This window comes from Dermacentor variabilis, chromosome 7 (assembly GCF_050947875.1).
Source record: "Dermacentor variabilis isolate Ectoservices chromosome 7, ASM5094787v1, whole genome shotgun sequence".
Classification (NCBI taxonomy): domain Eukaryota; kingdom Metazoa; phylum Arthropoda; class Arachnida; order Ixodida; family Ixodidae; genus Dermacentor; species Dermacentor variabilis.
In genome coordinates, this window is record NC_134574.1 from 123,979,959 (window position 1) to 124,004,845 (window position 24,887).

Below are 24,887 nucleotides of genomic sequence, written 5' to 3' on the forward strand. Positions count from 1 at the left end.
TTCTCGGCCTTTTGGCTAACATGAACGTGTAGTAGCTTCTCGGCCTTTTGGCTAACATGAACGTGTAGTAGCTTCTCGGCCTTTTGGCTAAGATGAACGTGTAGTAGCTTCTCGGCCTTTTGGCTAAGATGAACGTGTAGTAGCTTCTCGGCCTTTTGGCTAAGAAGAACGTGTAGTAGCTTCTCGGCCTTTTGGCTAAGATGAACGTGTAGTAGCTTCTCGGCCTTTTGGCTAAGATGAACGTGTAGTAGCTTCTCGGCCTTTTGGCTAAGAAGAACGTGTAGTAGCTTCTCGGCCTTTTGGCTAAGATGAACGTGTAGTAGCTTCTCGGCCTTTTGGCTAAGATGAACGTGTAGTAGCTTCTCGGCCTTTTGGCTAAGAAGAACGTGTAGTAGCTTCTCGGCCTTTTGGCTAAGATGAACGTGTAGTAGCTTCTCGGCCTTTTGGCTAAGAAGAACGTGTAGTAGCTTCTCGGCCTTTTGGCTAAGAAGAACGTGTAGTAGCTTCTCGGCCTTTTGGCTAAGATGAACGTGTAGTAGCTTCTCGGCCTTTTGGCTAAGAAGAACGTGTAGTAGCTTCTCGGCCTTTTGGCTAAGATGAACGTGTAGTAGCTTCTCGGCCTTTTGGCTAAGATGAACGTGTAGTAGCTTCTCGGCCTTTTGGCTAAGATGAACGTGTAGTAGCTTCTCGGCCTTTTGGCTAAGAAGAACGTGTAGTAGCTTCTCGGCCTTTTGGCTAAGAAGAACGTGTAGTAGCTTCTCGGCCTTTTGGCTAAGAAGAACGTGTAGTAGCTTCTCGGCCTTTTGGCTAAGAAGAACGTGTAGTAGCTTCTCGGCCTTTTGGCTAAGATGAACGTGTAGTAGCTTCTCGGCCTTTTGGCTAAGAAGAACGTGTAGTAGCTTCTCGGCCTTTTGGCTAAGATGAACGTGTAGTAGCTTCTCGGCCTTTTGGCTAAGAAGAACGTGTAGTAGCTTCTCGGCCTTTTGGCTAAGAAGAACGTGTAGTAGCTTCTCGGCCTTTTGGCTAAGAAGAACGTGTAGTAGCTTCTCGGCCTTTTGGCTAAGAAGAACGTGTAGTAGCTTCTCGGCCTTTTGGCTAAGATGAACGTGTAGTAGCTTCTCGGCCTTTTGGCTAAGAAGAACGTGTAGTAGCTTCTCGGCCTTTTGGCTAAGAAGAACGTGTAGTAGCTTCTCGGCCTTTTGGCTAAGAAGAACGTGTAGCTTCTCGGCCTTTTGGCTAAGATGAACGTGTAGTAGCTTCTCGGCCTTTTGGCTAAGAAGAACGTGTAGTAGCTTCTCGGCCTTTTGGCTAAGAAGAACGTGTAGTAGCTTCTCGGCCTTTTGGCTAAGAAGAACGTGTAGTAGCTTCTCGGCCTTTTGGCTAAGAAGAACGTGTAGTAGCTTCTCGGCCTTTTGGCTAAGATGAACGTGTAGTAGCTTCTCGGCCTTTTGGCTAAGATGAACGTGTAGTAGCTTCTCGGCCTTTTGGCTAAGAAGAACGTGTAGTAGCTTCTCGGCCTTTTGGCTAAGATGAACGTGTAGTAGCTTCTCGGCCTTTTGGCTAAGAAGAACGTGTAGTAGCTTCTCGGCCTTTTGGCTAAGAAGAACGTGTAGTAGCTTCTCGGCCTTTTGGCTAAGATGAACGTGTAGTAGCTTCTCGGCCTTTTGGCTAAGAAGAACGTGTAGTAGCTTCTCGGCCTTTTGGCTAAGATGAACGTGTAGTAGCTTCTCGGCCTTTTGGCTAAGATGAACGTGTAGTAGCTTCTCGGCCTTTTGGCTAAGATGAACGTGTAGTAGCTTCTCGGCCTTTTGGCTAAGAAGAACGTGTAGTAGCTTCTCGGCCTTTTGGCTAAGATGAACGTGTAGTAGCTTCTCGGCCTTTTGGCTAAGATGAACGTGTAGTAGCTTCTCGGCCTTTTGGCTAAGATGAACGTGTAGTAGCTTCTCGGCCTTTTGGCTAAGAAGAACGTGTAGTAGCTTCTCGGCCTTTTGGCTAAGAAGAACGTGTAGTAGCTTCTCGGCCTTTTGGCTAAGATGAACGTGTAGTAGCTTCTCGGCCTTTTGGCTAAGAAGAACGTGTAGTAGCTTCTCGGCCTTTTGGCTAAGAAGAACGTGTAGTAGCTTCTCGGCCTTTTGGCTAAGATGAACGTGTAGTAGCTTCTCGGCCTTTTGGCTAAGATGAACGTGTAGTAGCTTCTCGGCCTTTTGGCTAAGATGAACGTGTAGTAGCTTCTCGGCCTTTTGGCTAAGAAGAACGTGTAGTAGCTTCTCGGCCTTTTGGCTAAGAAGAACGTGTAGTAGCTTCTCGGCCTTTTGGCTAAGAAGAACGTGTAGTAGCTTCTCGGCCTTTTGGCTAAGAAGAACGTGTAGTAGCTTCTCGGCCTTTTGGCTAAGAAGAACGTGTAGTAGCTTCTCGGCCTTTTGGCTAAGAAGAACGTGTAGCTTCTCGGCCTTTTGGCTAAGATGAACGTGTAGTAGCTTCTCGGCCTTTTGGCTAAGAAGAACGTGTAGTAGCTTCTCGGCCTTTTGGCTAAGAAGAACGTGTAGTAGCTTCTCGGCCTTTTGGCTAAGAAGAACGTGTAGTAGCTTCTCGGCCTTTTGGCTAAGAAGAACGTGTAGTAGCTTCTCGGCCTTTTGGCTAAGATGAACGTGTAGTAGCTTCTCGGCCTTTTGGCTAAGATGAACGTGTAGTAGCTTCTCGGCCTTTTGGCTAAGAAGAACGTGTAGTAGCTTCTCGGCCTTTTGGCTAAGATGAACGTGTAGTAGCTTCTCGGCCTTTTGGCTAAGAAGAACGTGTAGTAGCTTCTCGGCCTTTTGGCTAAGAAGAACGTGTAGTAGCTTCTCGGCCTTTTGGCTAAGATGAACGTGTAGTAGCTTCTCGGCCTTTTGGCTAAGAAGAACGTGTAGTAGCTTCTCGGCCTTTTGGCTAAGATGAACGTGTAGTAGCTTCTCGGCCTTTTGGCTAAGATGAACGTGTAGTAGCTTCTCGGCCTTTTGGCTAAGATGAACGTGTAGTAGCTTCTCGGCCTTTTGGCTAAGAAGAACGTGTAGTAGCTTCTCGGCCTTTTGGCTAAGAAGAACGTGTAGTAGCTTCTCGGCCTTTTGGCTAAGAAGAACGTGTAGTAGCTTCTCGGCCTTTTGGCTAAGAAGAACGTGTAGTAGCTTCTCGGCCTTTTGGCTAAGAAGAACGTGTAGTAGCTTCTCGGCCTTTTGGCTAAGAAGAACGTGTAGTAGCTTCTCGGCCTTTTGGCTAAGAAGAACGTGTAGTAGCTTCTCGGCCTTTTGGCTAAGATGAACGTGTAGTAGCTTCTCGGCCTTTTGGCTAAGAAGAACGTGTAGTAGCTTCTCGGCCTTTTGGCTAAGAAGAACGTGTAGTAGCTTCTCGGCCTTTTGGCTAAGAAGAACGTGTAGTAGCTTCTCGGCCTTTTGGCTAAGAAGAACGTGTAGTAGCTTCTCGGCCTTTTGGCTAAGATGAACGTGTAGTAGCTTCTCGGCCTTTTGGCTAAGAAGAACGTGTAGTAGCTTCTCGGCCTTTTGGCTAAGATGAACGTGTAGTAGCTTCTCGGCCTTTTGGCTAAGATGAACGTGTAGTAGCTTCTCGGCCTTTTGGCTAAGATGAACGTGTAGTAGCTTCTCGGCCTTTTGGCTAAGAAGAACGTGTAGTAGCTTCTCGGCCTTTTGGCTAAGAAGAACGTGTAGTAGCTTCTCGGCCTTTTGGCTAAGATGAACGTGTAGTAGCTTCTCGGCCTTTTGGCTAAGAAGAACGTGTAGTAGCTTCTCGGCCTTTTGGCTAAGATGAACGTGTAGTAGCTTCTCGGCCTTTTGGCTAAGATGAACGTGTAGTAGCTTCTCGGCCTTTTGGCTAAGATGAACGTGTAGTAGCTTCTCGGCCTTTTGGCTAAGAAGAACGTGTAGTAGCTTCTCGGCCTTTTGGCTAAGAAGAACGTGTAGTAGCTTCTCGGCCTTTTGGCTAAGAAGAACGTGTAGTAGCTTCTCGGCCTTTTGGCTAAGAAGAACGTGTAGTAGCTTCTCGGCCTTTTGGCTAAGATGAACGTGTAGTAGCTTCTCGGCCTTTTGGCTAAGATGAACGTGTAGTAGCTTCTCGGCCTTTTGGCTAAGATGAACGTGTAGTAGCTTCTCGGCCTTTTGGCTAAGAAGAACGTGTAGTAGCTTCTCGGCCTTTTGGCTAAGAAGAACGTGTAGTAGCTTCTCGGCCTTTTGGCTAAGAAGAACGTGTAGTAGCTTCTCGGCCTTTTGGCTAAGAAGAACGTGTAGTAGCTTCTCGGCCTTTTGGCTAAGATGAACGTGTAGTAGCTTCTCGGCCTTTTGGCTAAGAAGAACGTGTAGTAGCTTCTCGGCCTTTTGGCTAAGATGAACGTGTAGTAGCTTCTCGGCCTTTTGGCTAAGATGAACGTGTAGTAGCTTCTCGGCCTTTTGGCTAAGATGAACGTGTAGTAGCTTCTCGGCCTTTTGGCTAAGAAGAACGTGTAGTAGCTTCTCGGCCTTTTGGCTAAGAAGAACGTGTAGTAGCTTCTCGGCCTTTTGGCTAAGAAGAACGTGTAGTAGCTTCTCGGCCTTTTGGCTAAGAAGAACGTGTAGTAGCTTCTCGGCCTTTTGGCTAAGAAGAACGTGTAGTAGCTTCTCGGCCTTTTGGCTAAGAAGAACGTGTAGTAGCTTCTCGGCCTTTTGGCTAAGAAGAACGTGTAGTAGCTTCTCGGCCTTTTGGCTAAGAAGAACGTGTAGTAGCTTCTCGGCCTTTTGGCTAAGAAGAACGTGTAGTAGCTTCTCGGCCTTTTGGCTAAGATGAACGTGTAGTAGCTTCTCGGCCTTTTGGCTAAGAAGAACGTGTAGTAGCTTCTCGGCCTTTTGGCTAAGAAGAACGTGTAGTAGCTTCTCGGCCTTTTGGCTAAGAAGAACGTGTAGTAGCTTCTCGGCCTTTTGGCTAAGAAGAACGTGTAGTAGCTTCTCGGCCTTTTGGCTAAGAAGAACGTGTAGTAGCTTCTCGGCCTTTTGGCTAAGAAGAACGTGTAGCTTCTCGGCCTTTTGGCTAAGAAGAACGTGTAGTAGCTTCTCGGCCTTTTGGCTAAGAAGAACGTGTAGTAGCTTCTCGGCCTTTTGGCTAAGAAGAACGTGTAGTAGCTTCTCGGCCTTTTGGCTAAGAAGAACGTGTAGTAGCTTCTCGGCCTTTTGGCTAAGATGAACGTGTAGTAGCTTCTCGGCCTTTTGGCTAAGAAGAACGTGTAGTAGCTTCTCGGCCTTTTGGCTAAGAAGAACGTGTAGTAGCTTCTCGGCCTTTTGGCTAAGAAGAACGTGTAGTAGCTTCTCGGCCTTTTGGCTAAGAAGAACGTGTAGTAGCTTCTCGGCCTTTTGGCTAAGATGAACGTGTAGTAGCTTCTCGGCCTTTTGGCTAAGAAGAACGTGTAGTAGCTTCTCGGCCTTTTGGCTAAGATGAACGTGTAGTAGCTTCTCGGCCTTTTGGCTAAGATGAACGTGTAGTAGCTTCTCGGCCTTTTGGCTAAGATGAACGTGTAGTAGCTTCTCGGCCTTTTGGCTAAGAAGAACGTGTAGTAGCTTCTCGGCCTTTTGGCTAAGAAGAACGTGTAGTAGCTTCTCGGCCTTTTGGCTAAGATGAACGTGTAGTAGCTTCTCGGCCTTTTGGCTAAGAAGAACGTGTAGTAGCTTCTCGGCCTTTTGGCTAAGATGAACGTGTAGTAGCTTCTCGGCCTTTTGGCTAAGATGAACGTGTAGTAGCTTCTCGGCCTTTTGGCTAAGATGAACGTGTAGTAGCTTCTCGGCCTTTTGGCTAAGAAGAACGTGTAGTAGCTTCTCGGCCTTTTGGCTAAGAAGAACGTGTAGTAGCTTCTCGGCCTTTTGGCTAAGAAGAACGTGTAGTAGCTTCTCGGCCTTTTGGCTAAGAAGAACGTGTAGTAGCTTCTCGGCCTTTTGGCTAAGATGAACGTGTAGTAGCTTCTCGGCCTTTTGGCTAAGATGAACGTGTAGTAGCTTCTCGGCCTTTTGGCTAAGATGAACGTGTAGTAGCTTCTCGGCCTTTTGGCTAAGAAGAACGTGTAGTAGCTTCTCGGCCTTTTGGCTAAGAAGAACGTGTAGTAGCTTCTCGGCCTTTTGGCTAAGAAGAACGTGTAGTAGCTTCTCGGCCTTTTGGCTAAGAAGAACGTGTAGTAGCTTCTCGGCCTTTTGGCTAAGATGAACGTGTAGTAGCTTCTCGGCCTTTTGGCTAAGATGAACGTGTAGTAGCTTCTCGGCCTTTTGGCTAAGAAGAACGTGTAGTAGCTTCTCGGCCTTTTGGCTAAGATGAACGTGTAGTAGCTTCTTGGCCTTTTGGCTAAGATGAACGTGTAGTAGCTTCTCGGCCTTTTGGCTAAGATGAACGTGTAGTAGCTTCTCGGCCGAGAAGCTACTACTACGAGGGTTATTTCCCTTGCACCTGGGATCTCTACTCGTCCCACGTGCTACAGGCTAATTGCACGGCGCGTTTTTACAGGTCGCGGCCTCCGAAGCCCACCGTTCAGGGGTATGAGCGGATCTAGGAGGGTATGAGCCCATGCTCTTAGTGCCATCCTGCTGCCCGGCCTACCTTCCTGGTGTCCCGGGTGTCCCTGGAATCGCAACGAGCCCACGGTCCGGTGCATCTTGGTGAGCCAGTTGTCTCTACTACCTGCTCGCACGGCGAAGACCCCCGTCTACGCCTGGACGGGCCAGGGCTGCGAGTCAGGGTGCTTCCTGTGGTCCTGGGACCGTGGCCGTGGTCTGGTACTATCCGGGGCCCGGTTTCTCCTGGCGGTTCCTGGCACTCCCAGACCTGTAGCTAGCCCTCGGTCCGGTGGTTGGTGAGCCAGCGCATTTTAAACTTCCTGCCTGATCACCTGGCGGGCACACCATCCGGTGGCCTTTGCCCTCGCCCGGACTGTCTTGGACCGCGGGTCGAGAAGTCTGTCGGGTCCCCTGGTGCCGTGGCTGTACTTTGGCCTTGTCCTGGGCCCTACCTGGACCTTCCCGGTGTTGGGTGAGCCAGCGGTCCATATACCTGACCGCCCGCTCTATCGGTGGTCACATCACCTGGCGGCCCTAGCCCACCAATGGACGGACCTGAATTGAGGGCCACAGAGCCCTGTTAGTAGTCGCACTGGCCATATATCTACACCCACGCAGCAACACCAGCCTCCACGATGTACCAGGGCAGCAAGCAGATCGGGTGCTTCGACCCGGTCGTCCACGGCACGCTCGGGAGCATCTCCAGCCACTTCCGGCACATCTGGTCCCGCTCGGCAACCCTCTCGAGAGGGGCAGGCTCTCATCCTGTATTTCCCGTTTCTGAGCATTATCACATGTTGCGAACCGGATTGCCAAGCGTCCTATGGAGGCGCATCGTGGACGTCTCGCTGGCAGTCCTTAATTCGCCACCTGGAGCTGGAGCACGGGCTTCGCATCAACACCAAGGACAACCGGTGCTCTCTCTGCGAAGCCCAGCTCACACAGCGACCTTCCGGGCACGCCTACTTTGCTGAACGGAGCTTGGAGGCCCCTGTCATCCGGGCCAGCCACCAGTGTCCACGCTGGGATGCCTCATTCCCTTCTGCCCGAGGGCTCACGAACCACACCCAATGGCACGCCAAGCAGGATGCCCGGGCCCGTGCTGTTTCTCGACGAGCTCCTCGTGCGCCTGCTCCTACATCCGCAGCAGGAGATGACCCCCCGGCCTCTACCCCGGCTGCGCATCCGGAACTCCATCCCGGACCATCAACGCCCGCCACGGCTGAACAGCCGTCTCATGAACTGATTACACCGCCGTCAGCAGATACCTCACTGTCCCCCCTCACTGGCACACCGGGTTCTACTCAGCCTGATGTCCCGGATCCACCTGACAGTGGGGCAACAGCTTCTGACCGATCCTCCCTTGACACCATAGAAGACGGCCTGCCAGACAACACCTACCTGCTGCGGGACCACGCCTCCTCCCTACGAGCCCTGGCCAGGGAGCCCCCTACCCCTGGCAGTTGGGAGAGGGCCATGGAGATTTGGGGCAAAGCCCTGAACATCGTGACCACCGCGGTCAAGCTGCCTCCAACCCCTGGTGACCGTCCGCCACGTCCCATCAATTCCCACAATGCGCGGGACATACAGAAGTTGTATAGGCGCAACGGCAGACGGGCCGTCCGACTTTGAAGGTCCTTCCCAGCTATGTCCTATCCCGCTTGCTATCCTGGAGGACCATTTCGAGACCACCTGGGCCCAGCGATCTGCTAATTCCTCCATCCTGCTCGCACGAACTCCTGCAGAAGATGAGGTTAACCTCGACCCTTTCACTGCTGAGGAGGTCGCTTGGTCAGAGAACACCGCGCCTGGGGAAGACCGGCTCACTTACCATCATTGGAAGACGGTGGACCTTGAAGGGAGGTTGCTCTCAGCATTCGTCAATGTGTGTCTACACCATCATCACGCACCCGACCGCTGGAGGACCTCCCGCACCATCCTCCTCTTTAAGAAAGGCGACGAGACCGATCCCCGCAACTGGCGCCCTATCGCTCTGGGCAATACGGCTGCCAAGCTGTATGCTAAATGCCTTGCGGGACGTCTGCAGGACTGGCTGGGGGAGCATCGCGTCCTCTCCCAGCGCCAGAAAGGATTTCTTCCGCACGACGGCGTCTTTGAACACAATTACGTCCTCCAGGATCGCCTTGACAAAGCCCGCGGCGGCCACGAAGACATCTGCGTCGCATTCCTGGATTTCTCCAGCGCCTATGGGTCCGTGCCCCATCAGGTGTTGTTGGATGCCCTTTGAGGAGCCGGCGCGGGTGATCGCTCCATCCAACTCATGGCCGACTTGTACACCAACAACAGTACAAGGGTCGTCGCGGCTGACGGTATCACGGCACCTATGCCCATCTTGGCCGGGATCTGTCAGAGGTGTCCACTCAGCGGGCTTCTTTTCAATCTCGTCGTTGACCTTATCATCCGGGCTATACAGGGGCGTGATCGTCAGCATAACATCCTGGCATACGCTGACGATTTAACCCCCTTGGCGACCAGTCCTGGGATGTTGCAAGCCCGCATCGACAATATTGAAGCTCTCGCCTCCGAGATCATACTTGCTCTCAACCCCAACAAATGTCGCTCACTCCATCTGAGTGGGGCACATCCGGTTGGGACGAGGCCATCAGTATTCAAGGTCGCGAGTGCTGCCATCCCTGCCATGCAGACTTCGACACCCAGAAGTTCCTGGGTCGACCTGTGGGCTTCCGGGTGCGGACTGATAACGTCAACATCATCGACCAAGCCATCCAGCGAGGCACAGCACTTCTATCATCTCTGCTGGCCCCCTGGCAGCGCCTGGATGCAATCCGGACCTTCGTCTTCCCGGGCCTAAACTTCATGATGAGATGCGGCACCCTAGGCAAGGACGATTGGCAACGGCTGGATGATACGCTCAGTCCCCTATTAAAGCGGACGCTTTATCTCCCATCCAATGCTTCAAATGAGTGCCTTTACGGAAGCCCACGGTCTGGAGCTGCAGCCATTCCACTCGCTGCCGAGCTCAGTGACCTCTGCCGGGTGGACAACGCCTTCAAGCAGCTTACGTCTGCCGGCTTCGAGGTTCGCGATATGGCGTCGCAGGGCCTTTTCGAGGTTGTCTCTAAGCGTCTTCGCCGGCCGGCGGAGCAGTGGGACGTCGAGGACTACCTCAGCGGGTCCACGGACGGTGACTTCGGTCGGCTTGGACGGAGGCGCGTAAGGCGTCTCGCCGTCTGGATGTGCTGTGGCAGCTGGACCCTGAGGGCGTCCGGATAACCTGCGGTGACAAAACCCTCACCTCCTCCCACCGCAGGAAGGTTATCCGGACGCTGTACGCCCTTCGATCAGCGACCAGGGACGAAGCTCTCCACTGCAAAGCGAACCAGGGCAAGGTGATGCAGTGCGTGGCCGCCGACCCTGCCAGTTCTGATTTTATGCATACCGGGTCCTTCACCCGGTTTGCAGACTGGCGTTTTATCCGTAAGCCTAGGCTCAACCTTCTACCCCTGAATTGAGCCAGCCCATGGATAACTGGACGGGACCAGCGTTGCAGAGTGTGTGGGTACGAGAAGGAGACTCTACCCCACGTGCTCTGCCACTGCATGACAAACGGCGCCATGTACACGGCCCGGCACAACAGCATAGTGGCGCGACTACGTACTTCCAGCCGAAACCGGTTCACCATCGCATACGAGAATCGCCCGGTTGGCAATACCAACCTGCGTCCAGATCTCGTTATGGTGCGCGGAGAGGAGGCGATCGTCCTCGATGTTTGTTGTCCCTTCGACAACAGGCCCGAGGCCTTCTCCGCAGCCCGTGCCGCCAAAGTCGCCAAACATGAACCTATGCGTCTACATCGAGCACAAAGATACCAGCGCGTGACAGTGGACGCCATCGTCGTCGGTGCTGTTGGTTCTTGGGACTCCAACAATGATTCCGTCATGCGACGCCTTTGTTCGCGATCCTACCTTCGTCTATTCAAAAAGTTGGTAATGAGTGAAGTGATCACCGCGTCAAGGACAATTTATAATAAACACGTTGCTCCCCGATAGGAAGCGCCTCGGATGTGACCCCGATGCCCAATAATGGGCAGGACCTATATGCCCATGAAAAAGCGTGCCTACATTGACTAACTGTAGATTTTTGCAATTAGCCGTGGCCTTTTTTCCTGTCCTATTGTTGTTACAAATGTCAATTTTTTGGTTGCTTACCCACTCTATATTTTCGGAACATGTGAATAAAAACTGAACATGTGAATCTGTTCTTATCAGCTTCTCGGTCTTTTGGCTAAGATCAAGGTGCAGAACGTGGGAATTTTGCTGGAGTTACCGCCAAATTTAAGAGCTCAGATATCCGTCCCGTGTTACAGTCTGTTTCGTGAATCAAGTAAAACTGTTTACGTGTAATTAGTTACTGAAGAAAAGTGATTGGATTACAGTGAGTGTCACTGAGTAAACAAATAAGCAATCAATAAGTTGCAAAATGGGCGAAAAAATTTAATCGATTACTAGTAATTCATTATTACGTGTAATTCATTACGTACAAGTCTGCTGCAGGCAGGTTCATAGAAGGGGAATGGGTACGAAGTTTGAGGGTATTAGCTTGTATATTTGGTGTCCGCGTGGCTTCACTGTTCAAATGCAGCTTGTGAAATGAACGCCTGTCGCTTCATTCGTTCGTTCGTTCTAACTGCACCTGTTACACCAACACGAAGTACGGAAAATGGAACAGCACGTTCACTATATCTTTAATTCTTTAAACCGACTACGTGATCTCCCCGGCCATGCTTCGAAAGCCCTGCGTATCTTCAATTAGCTGCGCAAGATAATTCAGCGCGTTCGATTGTATTCGGCTGTTGCAAGGCAGGAGGGCTGTCCATAGTGGTAGGAGAGCGGTGATGGGGCAGCAAGGGATAATAGTTATTTCAACGGGTGTTAATGGACAAACAGTTCTCCTTCTCGTCAGATAGCAGCTGTAAAATTTCTGGAAATGCGAATATTTTTTCTAAAGACTTTTGTTTCTGTTCATTGTTACGACTTTTTCTCCTTGAAAACTGTCTCACTTATTATTATTATTATTATCATGTTATTCACTTATTTCGCGACTGCGCCGGTTCTTACCCATTCTCTCCCCCTCCTCCCAACCATTCTACCTAGCCTCCCTCTGGAATTGCACGTTGGTACAAATGTAGGCGTTGCAATTTCCGCAATGGTTTTGAGAGGGTACGGATAATTACAGCTGTTAAGAGGCTAATGTGGCGACGCCCAGGGAGCTCCAGATAGTACTGGGCACATTCGACGCGGTGCAGAGGTCAAACGAGTTTCTCGCGTCTGCTTTCTTCTCAGCCACGCTACTTCCATGTATAGACACGCTCCGAACCACTCCCGATGGGGCGTGCAAGACAGCAGCATCGGGAAAGTCGAAGGAAGAGGCAAAGAAAGCTGCGCTTAAAAAAATGTGCGTGTGTGTGGGAGGGGGGGTGCTTATACGTTTCCTAGGTAAGCAAGTCGTAGTATTTTCGGAATTAGTTTCTTGCGCGCAGCGTTGTCGACGATTCGGTCAAGTACCAGAAACGAGAAGCTCTTCGACGACACGAAGGCCTCGTGGGGAGCAACAGTGCCCCCTAAATTTTATGCACGCACTTGTCCCATCTTTACCGCTGATACCGGCTCAGCAGTTATGGCTAACACGATCCCGAACGAGGTAGAGGCGCGCCATGAGTGGTGCTGCAATGGTCTGTGCATGGGAGAGGGATCACTCCCTTGACAAGCCCCTCCCTCTCCCCCCCTTTCGGGCCGCCACTAGCCCTTGCCTCGCTTTCACGTTCAAGCTTTCCCTTTCATCCATCCATCCCCTGAATCTTTCTGTTCCAAAGGAAAGTAGGAAGGAGGGGTGGTTCGCCAGAAATTTTCGAGAGGGTTATTGACCCACCCCTCCCCGGCTACGTCACTGCTCAACACGCAATATTCTTATCCATGTCGGTCGGTCTCCGATGCGCGTCGTCTTTATTGAAACGACGAAATCATGCATTGCTGTCTTTCCACCGCAAATTCTTTCGACATCCTTTATTTTTGGAGGGGCTTATGCGGTGGCGTAATCAAGATGATCTGAGAACTACGAGGCAACGTTGCAGCGCACGCTGTAATGTGAGAATCCGAGACTAAAGTACCCTCTACCGAGGCGGAACCAGCAAAGTCGTGAACCAGTCCTGCACTAACTGCGTGGTTCAAAGGGCGCCATTGCTGCACCGCTAAAACCTTGGAGGCAGGAAAAGGTTAGGAGAGAGCGGAGAGAGCCTTACGTCACGCAGCCAGCCTTGGCAAGCGAACGCTTTGTGAAGCCCATACATTTGCTCGGTAGTGTCCCAACACGTGACCTCTTGCGTCGCGATCACGGAGCAAGAATCGAGATTTGCTGAGACGTTTGCTTCCCAGTAACTACGCCAGTAGTTTTTATTCGGTGCGCGCTTGTTCAGCTGATCTGCCGTGGCTCTGCCCAACGTTACTAGACTAGGTTCAGTCTTCAAACTCCTTGCGACTGCGTGGACCCATCACCGATCCTCGCATCTCATGGCGCTGCTGTCGCTCTTTGCTCGGTCAGCACGGCGCGGACGTGACGTAGAACCACTGTCGATCCGCAGCTGTTCACGTATTTTAGCTGTTTGATACATGCGTGCTTTGCTGCAGTCTCGGTTCCTTTTGGGGTGCTCTTGTGCGTTTTCAATGCCGTATGCATATTGACGGGTTCACGGCCCGTATCATCCTATTTTATTTGGTGACGCGAATGCATATATTTATGCTCCGTTCCTGCAGTGAGAACTCTATTTTATTTACTTGTGCCTTAATTAACGTCGCCTAATTCACTCTGTATTGGCCCACTCTGTCTTAATTAACATTGCCTGAATTGATGTCGTCAACTGCCTCGATTGGCTCACTTGGGCTCCCATAACTGTTTGGACGGTCGTGTGGTCGCGCTAACACCGCCTCATGAGCCATACAATGCGTTCGCATTAACAAATAGTTAGTACTAATCAGAAACAGCTGATTACAGCTACTAATTCATCTTGATTCATCTTGCACCTCTAACGCTATAACAAGTCTTTAACACAACAACATAACTTGCCTGATGATCTTGATATATCCAGTTCTACTATTTGCTCATTATCTGACTTCTGTCTCTGAATAATTCAATTTTTTGTTGCCCTTTGTTCCACTGTTATTTGAGATATTCTGTTTTGTTTTTCGGTCTTATGTTCTTTAAAGGGACCCTGAAACGCTTTTGACGATTTTCTACAAACGTACTGAGTCGTTAGAGTAGGTCCTTCTGATCATTAATTGACACATCTAAGTGCTCTGCGTAAAGCGTGTAATTTATTATAAGGTTTTAAAAATGCACATCGCTGCCGATCGCAGCGCACTGCTCGGCGGAATTTTAAGCCGCCCCTACCCATATGACGTCAGTGGTGCGAGCTATCCGATTGGCTGACCAGAGCGCGTGATCGATAATTTTTCCAACTTTATGGTAAACAAATGATCTTCGTAATAGTTGGAATGCTAGTCAATTTGTTTTTATAGAAAGAAAGCAGCATAAAGAGAATGCACAAGAACAATTTTTCAGTACACTTAGGCACTTCCGGCACACAGCAAGTGTCGTCTGCTTGTGTTACAACGTACTCCATTTTGACGAGAGCTCCGCGGTCAGAGTTGATCTCAGTCTTTTCGCGAGCACTACGATTCGACTTTGTTGCCTTGTGGACTGCAAACGTAGCGACTGGCAATATGTCAAGCTGCGACATCGTGTCCCTCTGCAAGGCAGCGTACGAGCGAACTAGCTGCTGCGCATCGGACTGCCGCTATACGATCGGCGCCAGGATTTGCGCGTTTGTGGCCGTCACTTTACACCGGAAGATTACTAACGCAATAGCGTTTCGTGAGTCCCGTATTAGGGCAAACATAAGCGCAAGGGGACAGGGTCTGGCCACTTGACTGTGCCGTAACGGGATGAGCCGAGATGATCTGAAGGGCACATGTGAATGGTCTGCACGGTGCAGCCACCTGGTGGCATAGAGCTCAACCATACACAGTAGCAGCAACGAAGCGTATTCTTCTTTGCTGCTGGTGCGTATTTTTCGCAGGAGTGTAATCATCAACACGTTGTTTTTATAAATGTTTAAAATGTTTTACACTTGGTTAGAGCAATATTAGCGCTTTGTTTGGCTGGTTAAGCGCTGCGCCAACAAGTGTCTGGACCGTGCAGACCGATCAGGCCGCTCACGTACGTCTACGCCAAAGTTCCTTCATCAGCTTGAGTTTATGCCTCCAGTCATTTGCCGAAATGACCAGCTTGCCTGTGGTTAACGGAATACCAGACACGTTCGGCGCTACGACAGAACGCTCGCAACGCAGGCTGCTTCGATAGCTCTCGCTTGGGGTCGACAGCCAAGCGGCTAGCGGAGAGGTTTCGCGCGGGCGGGCTCCAAAACAACCGGAAGTGGACGATGTGACGTCGCATCGTGACGCGGGACCAGTGAAGGCGGAGCTTAGCCCCGCTCGCTCGGCGAACGAGTTGAGGAGGAAAAGCGTGGCTGGGGAGGAGGGTAACTTCTAATCGCTTGTAGCTCCATTAATACGTAACGCTTCACTTAAATTGTGGTGCGAATGTTCTACTTAAGCTGTACCCTACGCGTCTACAAAATTTGTCCGAACCGTTTCAGGGGCCCTTTAATTGTGTAACACAAGTGCGACACGACAATATTAAGATATAAAGCTGTTCTTGGGCACTTTAAGAAGAATAAGAAAATAAAAAAAAATAAGAAGAAAAAATCAGCTACTTACAGCTACCCATCAGCAACAGCTCACTGTAAAGCGCAGTGTGGGCTGCTGCGGCGCTGGACTAAGGCCTTCATCGCGCAGCAGCATTTTCACAGCTACGCAAACAAAGCTTTTAATGAATCTGCTAAATGCGAGACCATAAAAACATTAAAAGAAAACGCATCTGTGAAAACACTTGTTGCGTTCGTAAGTTGCGAAGTCGGAGGACCCGATCACCTTCGCCAGCAACGCTCTTAAATGTTCGCCAGCGCAGAGCTGGCCTGCGTAAAGCTACCTGCGGCGCTCTCGCCCTCTGGCGGCAAACCAAAGCATGGGGCGCCCGCGATACGCGGCGCCTGCGGAGGTTGAACTTAGCCTAGTCTAGTAACGTTGGCACTGCCTGCAGAGCGGGAACCATGGCAGGAACAAACCAACGTTTTACTAAAACCAACCGCGCACTTTGACGTGCGACCACGTGTTGGGCCACGAGCTTTGGGTTTAATCATGTTTCGTGATGTTCCCTCCTAATATTTTCCTTCCTCCATGGCTGAAACGAATGACAGAGTGCAACACTTCGTGTATTGGTTCAGGTGGTGAAGGCGAATCGAACGTACCACACAACAACGCAAAAGTCCCACAAAGCATGGCGCCTGCTTTTTCAAAACTAAATTTTTGATCCAGAAAAAAAATTGCACACTTTTTCGTTTAAATTATTATACAAAATTTAGTGCACTACTTTAAACTTAGAAAACACTTTGTGAGCAACTAAATGATAACAATTGTGTGATAATATTTAGCATACAGCGCCACAGTTGAGAGAAAACCAAAAATGTATCCCAGTAGGCGATAAGACAGGCCTGAAGCCGGCTTCGGCGCACATGGCTGCGCGCAGGTACGCCGCTTGAAGCGAGCATGGAGGTGCCCGCGGCGTGCCTCAAATCCATCTCGCAGCGCCTGTGTCGGTCTCGAGTAGGGTGCGTTTTGGCCTACTGCGGCAGAAGACGTCCCTGCGTACTCTACAGGCTCAGCAATGCGAGGCACGCGCACGGAGCGCCCACACTGGGCGAGCATCACACCGAAGTGCTGCTCTCCAACGAGTGAGTCGCGTAACGGCGAGTTGAACCCAATTCGCTGCAATCGCACGTGGAATAGTTTGCTCTGATTAAGTGGCATGACTACACAAGCCGTAAGCCTGTTGCCAGCTGCGCGAGAAACACGTTCAGTGACTCGTGTCACGGTGTAGAGGTGTTGTGTTGCTTGGCTCGGCCTTCGCAGTTTAGGTTCCTCCGCAAGTTTGCAGCCGGTGCATTTGAACCTGCTCAAACTACTCAGCGGAGTCTTTAACTGGAAGGTAACTTGAACAGGCGCGCGTGTTCAGCACGGAGTCGTGCTTGGAAGTTGTGATCAAATAGGCACACTGGTGCTGGGAGCTTTGGCTCTGAACTATGCCCCAATGACGCAACGAGAGCTGCGCTGAGCGTGAGATTGTACGGTTAGCGCAGCTCTTCTTGAGTAACAGGACTGTATACGCTCGAAATTTGGCGGTGTTATTACGCTGTACGTGTACTGACGCTTGACATGATGTGAACCGAAACTTTAAACAGTGTTGCGATGTTTCGTATCGTCTGCTCCATCTTTAATTTTTACGTATTATTATTTTTTAGAATTGACGCGTCGTTAAATTGAGCGTCAACATGGCAAGCATCACTACGCATATGCCCTCAAATTTCGAGAGGTCTTGACACTGGTTCTTTCAGATGATGCAATTCGCATTGAGCCATCTTCTGACCGTTCATGCTCTCTGTGCTTATTTATTTCTTCCTGTTTTAATGGCTTCTGTAGTCTGCAATTTGTCGTCAATGCACATATTATTTTCCAGCCGTTAAAACTGTTCATAAGGTCAGACACTGAATGCACTCATCGCGTTGCGTACTCGCTCTCTCGGTTTCATGTTGTTTCATATTTGTTTGCCGACTTGCCTGCTTCAGGCCGTTGATGTCACAGCGAAATTAAAAATAAAAGCTGTATTTCAAGTGATCATGCCTGCTTATCAACCCAGAAACTGCTAAGGTTGTCTTGGTCAGATTGACTCATGTTGTGTCGTACTGGGATGTCATTTTCCAGGTACAGTGCTGATGTTCACATGCTAAGAAAATGGGCAAGCCTTTGTTGAACTTGTTCACGGAGAGCACAAAGCAATCAGTCTTATATGCAGTTGACCCTTATCTTGAATACTAACTATAATATATTGTTAGCCTCCACTATGCATTGACACCCTCTTACATTGTCTGTTTCTCAAAACTGCTTACACCAAGCACTTACTACTTCAAAATAAGTGTGTGTCCTTTCCAACATGTTCACATGGCCACGACGACAAGGACGTAAACCACCTACTCCTCGACTGTCCCAAGCATACTACACTTGGACAATGCCTTAAATGAATGTGATCTGCGTTTATTTGATTCACATCAAGCATTTTCACTTGCCAAGGTGTTAGGCCCGGGGCCATCAGAAGTGCATCACAAAGCAACAAAAGCACCTTGCTTCTTTGAAGATGGTGGCACGTATGAGGAATATAACGACCCCACATGTGTAGTTCAGTCTCATTCGTGCCTGTTTAATGGTCATTTAATCATGCATTTGTAACAAACTGGCATACTTCAGACATACAGAGACTTGAAACTTTTCGAGGTAGGGAACCTTTACTTTTGATGCGATGTGTATTCTTTATTTAAATATTGTCTATTGCCAGGATTTGTATTCCATAAATTTAAAAAAAGTGGTCATATTTAATAGCCAAGTGAAAGAAAGTAGCAGTTGCCGGTGAATGGCAACAACAACTGTTTTATTTATTTTAATTTCAGTAAAAACCAAGTGATTCTGTGATCCACCTGTGGGTAAGAGTGCAAAACAAGTTTACAATATGTAAACACTACTGGTAAATGTTGACGGTGTGCCGCTGTCAAAACATGGCAAACGGTGCAGACGATGTGTCAAAAGATGTGCAAACACAACAGCCGGTCTGTGTTTGCCGTGTTCAGTGTAAACCAAATAGCCCTGTGAAGAACTCTCGTGTTGCCTCTGTGTTGTGTACGCAGGATTGTTCACTACGTATGAAACATACTTTAAGTTTCTAGGCAGTGGGTTTTGGTCGGCACTCGTGCGTTTTTAGTAACAATTTGCTCAAATGTTGCAGTCAAACGCTCAAGTTGTCAGCGGGGCGCCTGGCCAAATTTGCCGATGGCTCCGCAGTCGCGCAAATCGGCGACACGTCGGTTATGGTCACCGTGGTCAGCAAACACAAACCATCCTCATCGGCATCCTTTTTACCTCTGGTGGTACGTAATAGTTTAACCACACTTCTACTGTTACCAGGATGTTACCAAGTTGGAAGCGTTGGGAAAAATACATGCCACTATAGCCTTGTGGCTATGGGTTGAGGTCGCGAGTTCTGTCTTGGCCATGGCAGTCACATTTCAGTGGTGGCAAAAATCAACAATGCTTGTGCACTTAGATTTAGGTGACCCGCCGCGGTTGCTCAGTGGCTATGGTGTTAGGCTGCTGAGCATGAGGTCGCGGGATCGAATCCCAGCCACGGCGGCTGCATTTCGATGGGGGCGAAATGCGAAAACACCTGTGTACTTAGATTTAGGTGCACGTTAAAGAACCCCAGATGGTCGAAATTTCCGGAGTCCTCCACTATGGCGTGCCTCATAATCGGAAAGTGGTTTTGTCACTTAAAACCCCATAATTTTTTTATTTAGGTTTAGGTGCACATTAAAAGAAACCCAGCTGGTCAAAATTAACTGTTGAGTCCTTCACTACAGCACGCCTTATAATCAGGTAGTAATCTTGGTGCGTAAAACTACAGAATATGATTTTAATTCTTTCAGTATTGGAGGAAGCGCTACCTTGAAATGTCACTGCTAAGAATAAAATAGTGAATTTGTGTTATTCTGAATTTATTTGGCTCAATTCCTCCTGTGATTTCACATGCTCGATACACTATAATAATTCTTGTCCCTAAAGTGGTACTTTTGTATGTCTTCCTCTTGTTTCACTGTTATGCAATGTCTAGCCTTCCTTATTTTTCTTATTGAACAACAGTGCTTGTTCTCCTAAGTGGGTTGCACCAAAATCGACCAGCTGCTTTTCTCCACACTAAAAAATGAGGACAAAAGAAGGGTAGGCACAGGACAGGCTTTGGCTGTCTTGCTTTCATCCTCATCTGAAGCGCCTGCCAGCTTAAAGCTGCTCAGTTGAAGCTGTGGGACAGGGGTTTTGGACACGCACTTCTTCAGGGCATTCTTTTGCCTGTGCCTCTTCTTCATTTGAGAAAGTTCAGTATAAAAACTCAGTTGCAAGTCCTGTGGCTAGAAATTAATCTTTGCCCTCTAACCAAACAATAATACTGTTTTACCCGCCATGGTTGCTCAGTGGCTATTGTGTTGGGCTGCTGAGCACGAGGTGGCGGGATCGAAACCTGGCCACGGCGGCCGCATTTTGATGGGGGCGAAATGCGAAAAACACCCGTGTACTTAGATTTAGGTGCACGTTAAAGAACCCCAGGTGGCCGAAATTTCCGGAGTCCCCCACTACGGCGTGCCTCATAATTAGAAAGTGGTTTTGGCATGTAAAACCCCATAATTAAAAAAGAATAATACTGTTTTGGAAAGGTGAAGGTGAAAGAGAGGTGTTTCATACCAGTGAAGGCCTAGGTTAGTATGTGTTTAAAGGGACACTAAAGGAAAATATTAAGTCAAGCTAGATTGAAGATTAGGCTTCCGTAATAACGAATTCGTCATTCATATTGAGAACAGAGCTTTTTTACCGAGGAAATGACCAAAAAGGAAAAGCGCAGGGGTGCCACCTGTTGTGGATAATGGTACCTATCATGTGATGTCAGCACTGGCTGATTCACAGAGAATGGTGTAGAGGGAGGGCACATAGAGATTGTCTACTCATCCGTTTTGGCACTGGCAGTTCAAATTGAGGAACAGCTCTGAGGTCATTTGCGAGAATTTTCTGCGCAACAAAGCCATGTATTGGTGAGCAGGAAATGGTAATAGACTTTTCGGAGAATAATCTAACCATCTAGCTCGACCTAATACTTTCCTTTAATGTCCTTTTAAAGACGTCAGCTTTTAAAAGCAGCAGTTAACGCGTCCTTCCTGTCCTGTCCCTGCACCTTTGTCAGATGCCACCCGGAAAATATTACCATAAGTCTGGCATTGATGCAATTAGGAGAGAGAGAAACAAGTGGTGGGCAGAGCATTGCTGTTGGGGCCACTCCACTTGAAAGGAAACATTGTGTTGATGTGGAAAGTAAGCATTGCACTTCATCATTATCATCATACTAAGCATATTTATGTCCAGTGCAGTACGAACCCAGTGATTTCCAGTTAGCCCTGTCTTGTGCCAGCTGACACCATCTTATGCCTGTGATTTTTCTAATTTCGTGACGCCACCTAATCTTCGGCCATCCCTGGATGTGCTTCCATTCTTTTGGTACCCATTCTGTAATTGCTAGTAGACCATCGGTTATCTGTCCTACGCCGCCTTACATGGCCTGCCCAGCCCATTCCTGCCTCATAATGTCAACTAGAGTATTGGCTACACCATTTGCTCTCTAATCCATGCCATTGTCTTCCTGTTTCTCAACGTTACACCTGTAATTTTTCATTCCGTTGCTCAGTGCATAATTCTCAACTTCTTCTCAATAGTCTTTGTTAGCCTCCAAATATCCGCCTCATGTGTTAGCATTGGTAGAATGCAGTGACCGGTCACTTTTCTTTTCAAGGATAGCGGTAAGCTGCTGGTCATGACTTTGTAATGCCTGCCATATTGACACATGTACGTGTTTATCTTTTCCGGGTGACCACTTGTCATCGCCTAACAAATGTTATCGTATAGCGCAGGACGCGCCTGCATATATCGGAAGTTTCTGGAATGTTATCGATGGTTCCATCTGCTGTCTGTCACTGAACCTAGTGTAATCTGATTGCATGTATACATGACGCGAATAGTGTAGAACTTTGTGGAAGACATGCGGGTCCCAGCAATTACTCTGGAACATTCGACGACTGATGTATAAGAGCCGACGTGCTTGACCCACTGATCAGATTTTCGACGATCACCGAGTGTATTCGCCGCTGTCGTTGTTCTTTGAGTGTAGCCTGCTTTTGAGGGCACAAGTTCGCCCAGTAAAACACTAGTTTCAAGAATTGCAGTTTTGCTGCCTTCTCCACCGTCACTACTACGTGACAATATTAGTAATCTTCCTTCATACTAGCTTCTCCACAAAAATTTGCTTGGGAATGCATTCATTGAAAGACACTTCATTTATTCTAGTGTGTTGCTTCCTATGAAGCAAAGGTGTTTCAGGGCCCCTTTAATATACCACTGGACTGTCATCTTCTTTTTTGCACTTTCAACGAATATGCCACTGGGCTGTCATTATCCATCATCATTTTGTTGTGCTCCTTTAACATTAATTTCCTGCAAACTCTCTTCCTTCTCAGGTCGACTACCGGCAAAAGGCTGCAGCTGCTGGCCGGATACCGACAAACTTTCTGCGGAGAGAACTAGGTCCCACGGAAAAAGAAATTTTGACCAGCAGAGTTATTGGTGCGTATGAAAGATGTGTTGCAACACGAGCGACGTGCATGGTCTGAGCCTCGAGCTTGCATGTGACACCGCGTTGTCTGCTGTTTGTTTTTCTCTTCTTCTTCTATCTTTTTATGACCGGTAGTGTCCTTTCAACAAATTTTCATTACTCATAGCCCCTTAGCCCATATAGAAATGAAGCATGGCAGGAAGCAAAGGCCTCCAAACTCCCCACTGGATGCCCACACCAAATTTAATCTAATCTAATCTCAACCTTGACCCAGTACGGTAGCTCAGTAGCTATGCAGTTTGTCTGCCGAGCACAAGGCAGCTTGTTCGATTCCCAGTCATGGCGGTTACATATATTTAGGTGCATGGACATTAAAGCGGACAGTAAATTGAGCTGCATTAGGACGTTACCCTTCTACAATACCAAAGAGGCCACTGTTGCTGCAAGGAGAGGCCTGGCAAGCCAGAAAGAGTGCAAAAAACTAAAGAAAGGTGGTGACGCTGTCTTTAAGTTCCCATACCAGTTTGTTGTGACATCATGAATTTAGATGGCTCCTGCTAGGGCCTAGGTAAATTTTTTTTAAACACTAAAGATGATCTCCAATGTATATCGTAAAAGATAGTCAAACTCTAAACTTAATAATTTGCAAGGACTGTTACTGAGCTGTAGTGACCCACATACGACAAAATTACTGTGGAATCCATGCACCATCAGAATTAAGCGTTAAGTTCCCTTTTGGTGTAACACTTCAAGAATGGAATGTTGACCTTCATTTTCTCTTCTGGTAGTTAACCTTCTACAGCAGAATTATAGAAAATAGAGTTGGAACAATGCTTTATCAGTGTAAATTGATTTAATGTTTCTTTTTAGTGTCTTGTTTAAGCACCACCAGGGGAACGAAACTGGTGGTCAGGTGGTCCAATATGGCATCCTTCATATGTAGTGTGTCTGCTGCTTTGGGTCATTAAGCCTCAGAATTTCATTTCACTATTGACAGTTTTGTGTGGTGATTTCATGACTTTCACATTCCTTCCTGCACTGCTGGTGAAAACATGTCTCAAATCTTATGCCCTCTTGCTTTCAGGCAGATTCCTTGCCGTAACAGAGTGCTTACATTTGCTGCACCTTCCTCAGTTTTTGACTAGAGCGGGACGCCGCTTTCTTCTTTTTCTCTTTGTTTTGTAATGCAGATCGATCGCTGAGGCCTCTCTTCCCTGCTGGCTATTTCTACGAGACACAGGTGTGTTTGCCGTCTCTCATTTATAGGTGTTAGCGTTGGTTTGGAAGCTTGCGTGTGTTTTGCATGTAGGAAAAGTGTGACCTAAATCGAATTTGAAGGACTTGAATTGATGAACGCTGGGCAAACGAGAGAAGCCTCTGCCTGGAGCCAACGTCTAAAAGAAAGATGTAAAAAATTATCAGACTTCAGTGATTTCACTGATGCCAAACTTATTTACTGCCATAGAAGTTTGTCCTCACAAAGGGCACAATTCTCAAGAACAAATTCCATGAGGTGGGCTGTTTTGTTTTTTAGAATCATGATATATATATATATATATATATTTTTTGCTACCGGGAGTTTCTTGTGGTGATTGAATAATGGCAACATTGCTGTCTATGGGGGCAGTATGCAAAAATGCTTGTGTACCATGCTTTGGGTGAACCTGGTGGTCAAAATTAATCCGGGCCCCATCACTATAACATCCCTCATAACCTGCTGTATATATTCAGGATGTGAAACTTCACATTTCAAACATTGCTGTCTTAATATTCCAGCTGGTCTGCAACCTGCTTGCCGTGGACGGCATCAATGACCCCGACATTGTGAGCCTTAATGCAGGTGAGGTGCGCTGTGAATGCAACTCCAAGTTCAGCTTCACAGAAAACTGTTCGGGGTGTACAGTTGAACCCTGATATATTGAATCTGAAAGGGACCACAGAAAGGTTCATTATGTAAGTAATTCGATATATAAAAATTCACCGATGATTACGGTACTCCCTAATGTGAAATTTTAGCGCAGTGCTATCCGTGTTTTCATTTCGCGATATATTGGCTGGCACGAACAGTATGTCTTGTGCGGCACGTTCCAAACAGAGCGAAATGTGGCGCATCAGCCTCACTAATCGGGAAATCACGAGAGGCAGCGTGCGGGTGATGCGTGGGCGTGATTCACAGCTGCTGCCACTGACAGACCTCCGCTCATGAAGCACTTTGTTTCCATAAAGAAGATGTGCGCTAATCTGGTACTATATCGTAGCCATTGTCACTACATAGCCAGTCTTGCATGGCACTATACTCATGTGGTCGAGTGACCTATACTCATACTCATACTCATGGCAATGCAATACAGCTATGCTAGACTGTAACTCACCAGTGCATATCCTTATGTTGCAGGCTGCAGTCCTGCTTTGCTTGGGCAGTTAAACCTCCATGTAACATAGTCTGTAAAATTGGCACTCACTTTGTTGTACCGAAATTCGGTTCTGTTGAAATTTGACCTTTTAGGCAAATAAGTGCAGTTGCCGACAAATTTTTATTACATGGAAGGGGCTGCAACATTTTCCGAATATTGGGCATCTGAAAAAAACCTGAGAGAAAGCTTTCATCTTGTTGAATTTGAGTAGGCGTCTAAAGATGTGGTTTCATACCCTATTGACTATATTTGACATCAGCAGTACGCAGCAAAGTCTGCGATGCTTTCGCATCCACTCCGCCTCCACTCCATCTCCACTCTGCCTCCACAGCTGATAGTGTTGCCGGCAGTGGGATGAAGCTGTCATGAAAAGCGCAGGCAGAGGGGAGCAAATGCTTTGCCTGCCTTTTGCTTCAACGCATCTCCAAAACTCGAGATTACGTCACTTCCAGCACTAAATGCACAGGAAAACAGTGCACAAGGAAATCTCTGCTTGGCCATCTTTGCCGCTGCTGCA

The 24,887-nt window shown here is 48.3% G+C and overlaps 1 protein-coding gene across 1 annotated transcript in view; it reads left to right on the forward strand.

The window, feature by feature from the left end:
• Positions 1-16,197: 16,197 nt before the first annotated feature.
• PNPase (polyribonucleotide nucleotidyltransferase 1) overlaps positions 16,198-24,887 on the forward strand; it is a 50,638-nt gene continuing 41,948 nt past the window's right edge. Inside the window, exons 1-5 of the mRNA XM_075699188.1 lie at positions 16,198-16,437; positions 18,537-18,678; positions 21,862-21,967; positions 23,147-23,196; positions 23,733-23,796. Coding sequence (XP_075555303.1) covers positions 16,253-16,437; positions 18,537-18,678; positions 21,862-21,967; positions 23,147-23,196; positions 23,733-23,796 — 547 coding nt within the window. The 5' untranslated portion in view covers positions 16,198-16,252. The remainder of the gene's footprint in view (positions 16,438-18,536; positions 18,679-21,861; positions 21,968-23,146; positions 23,197-23,732; positions 23,797-24,887) is intronic.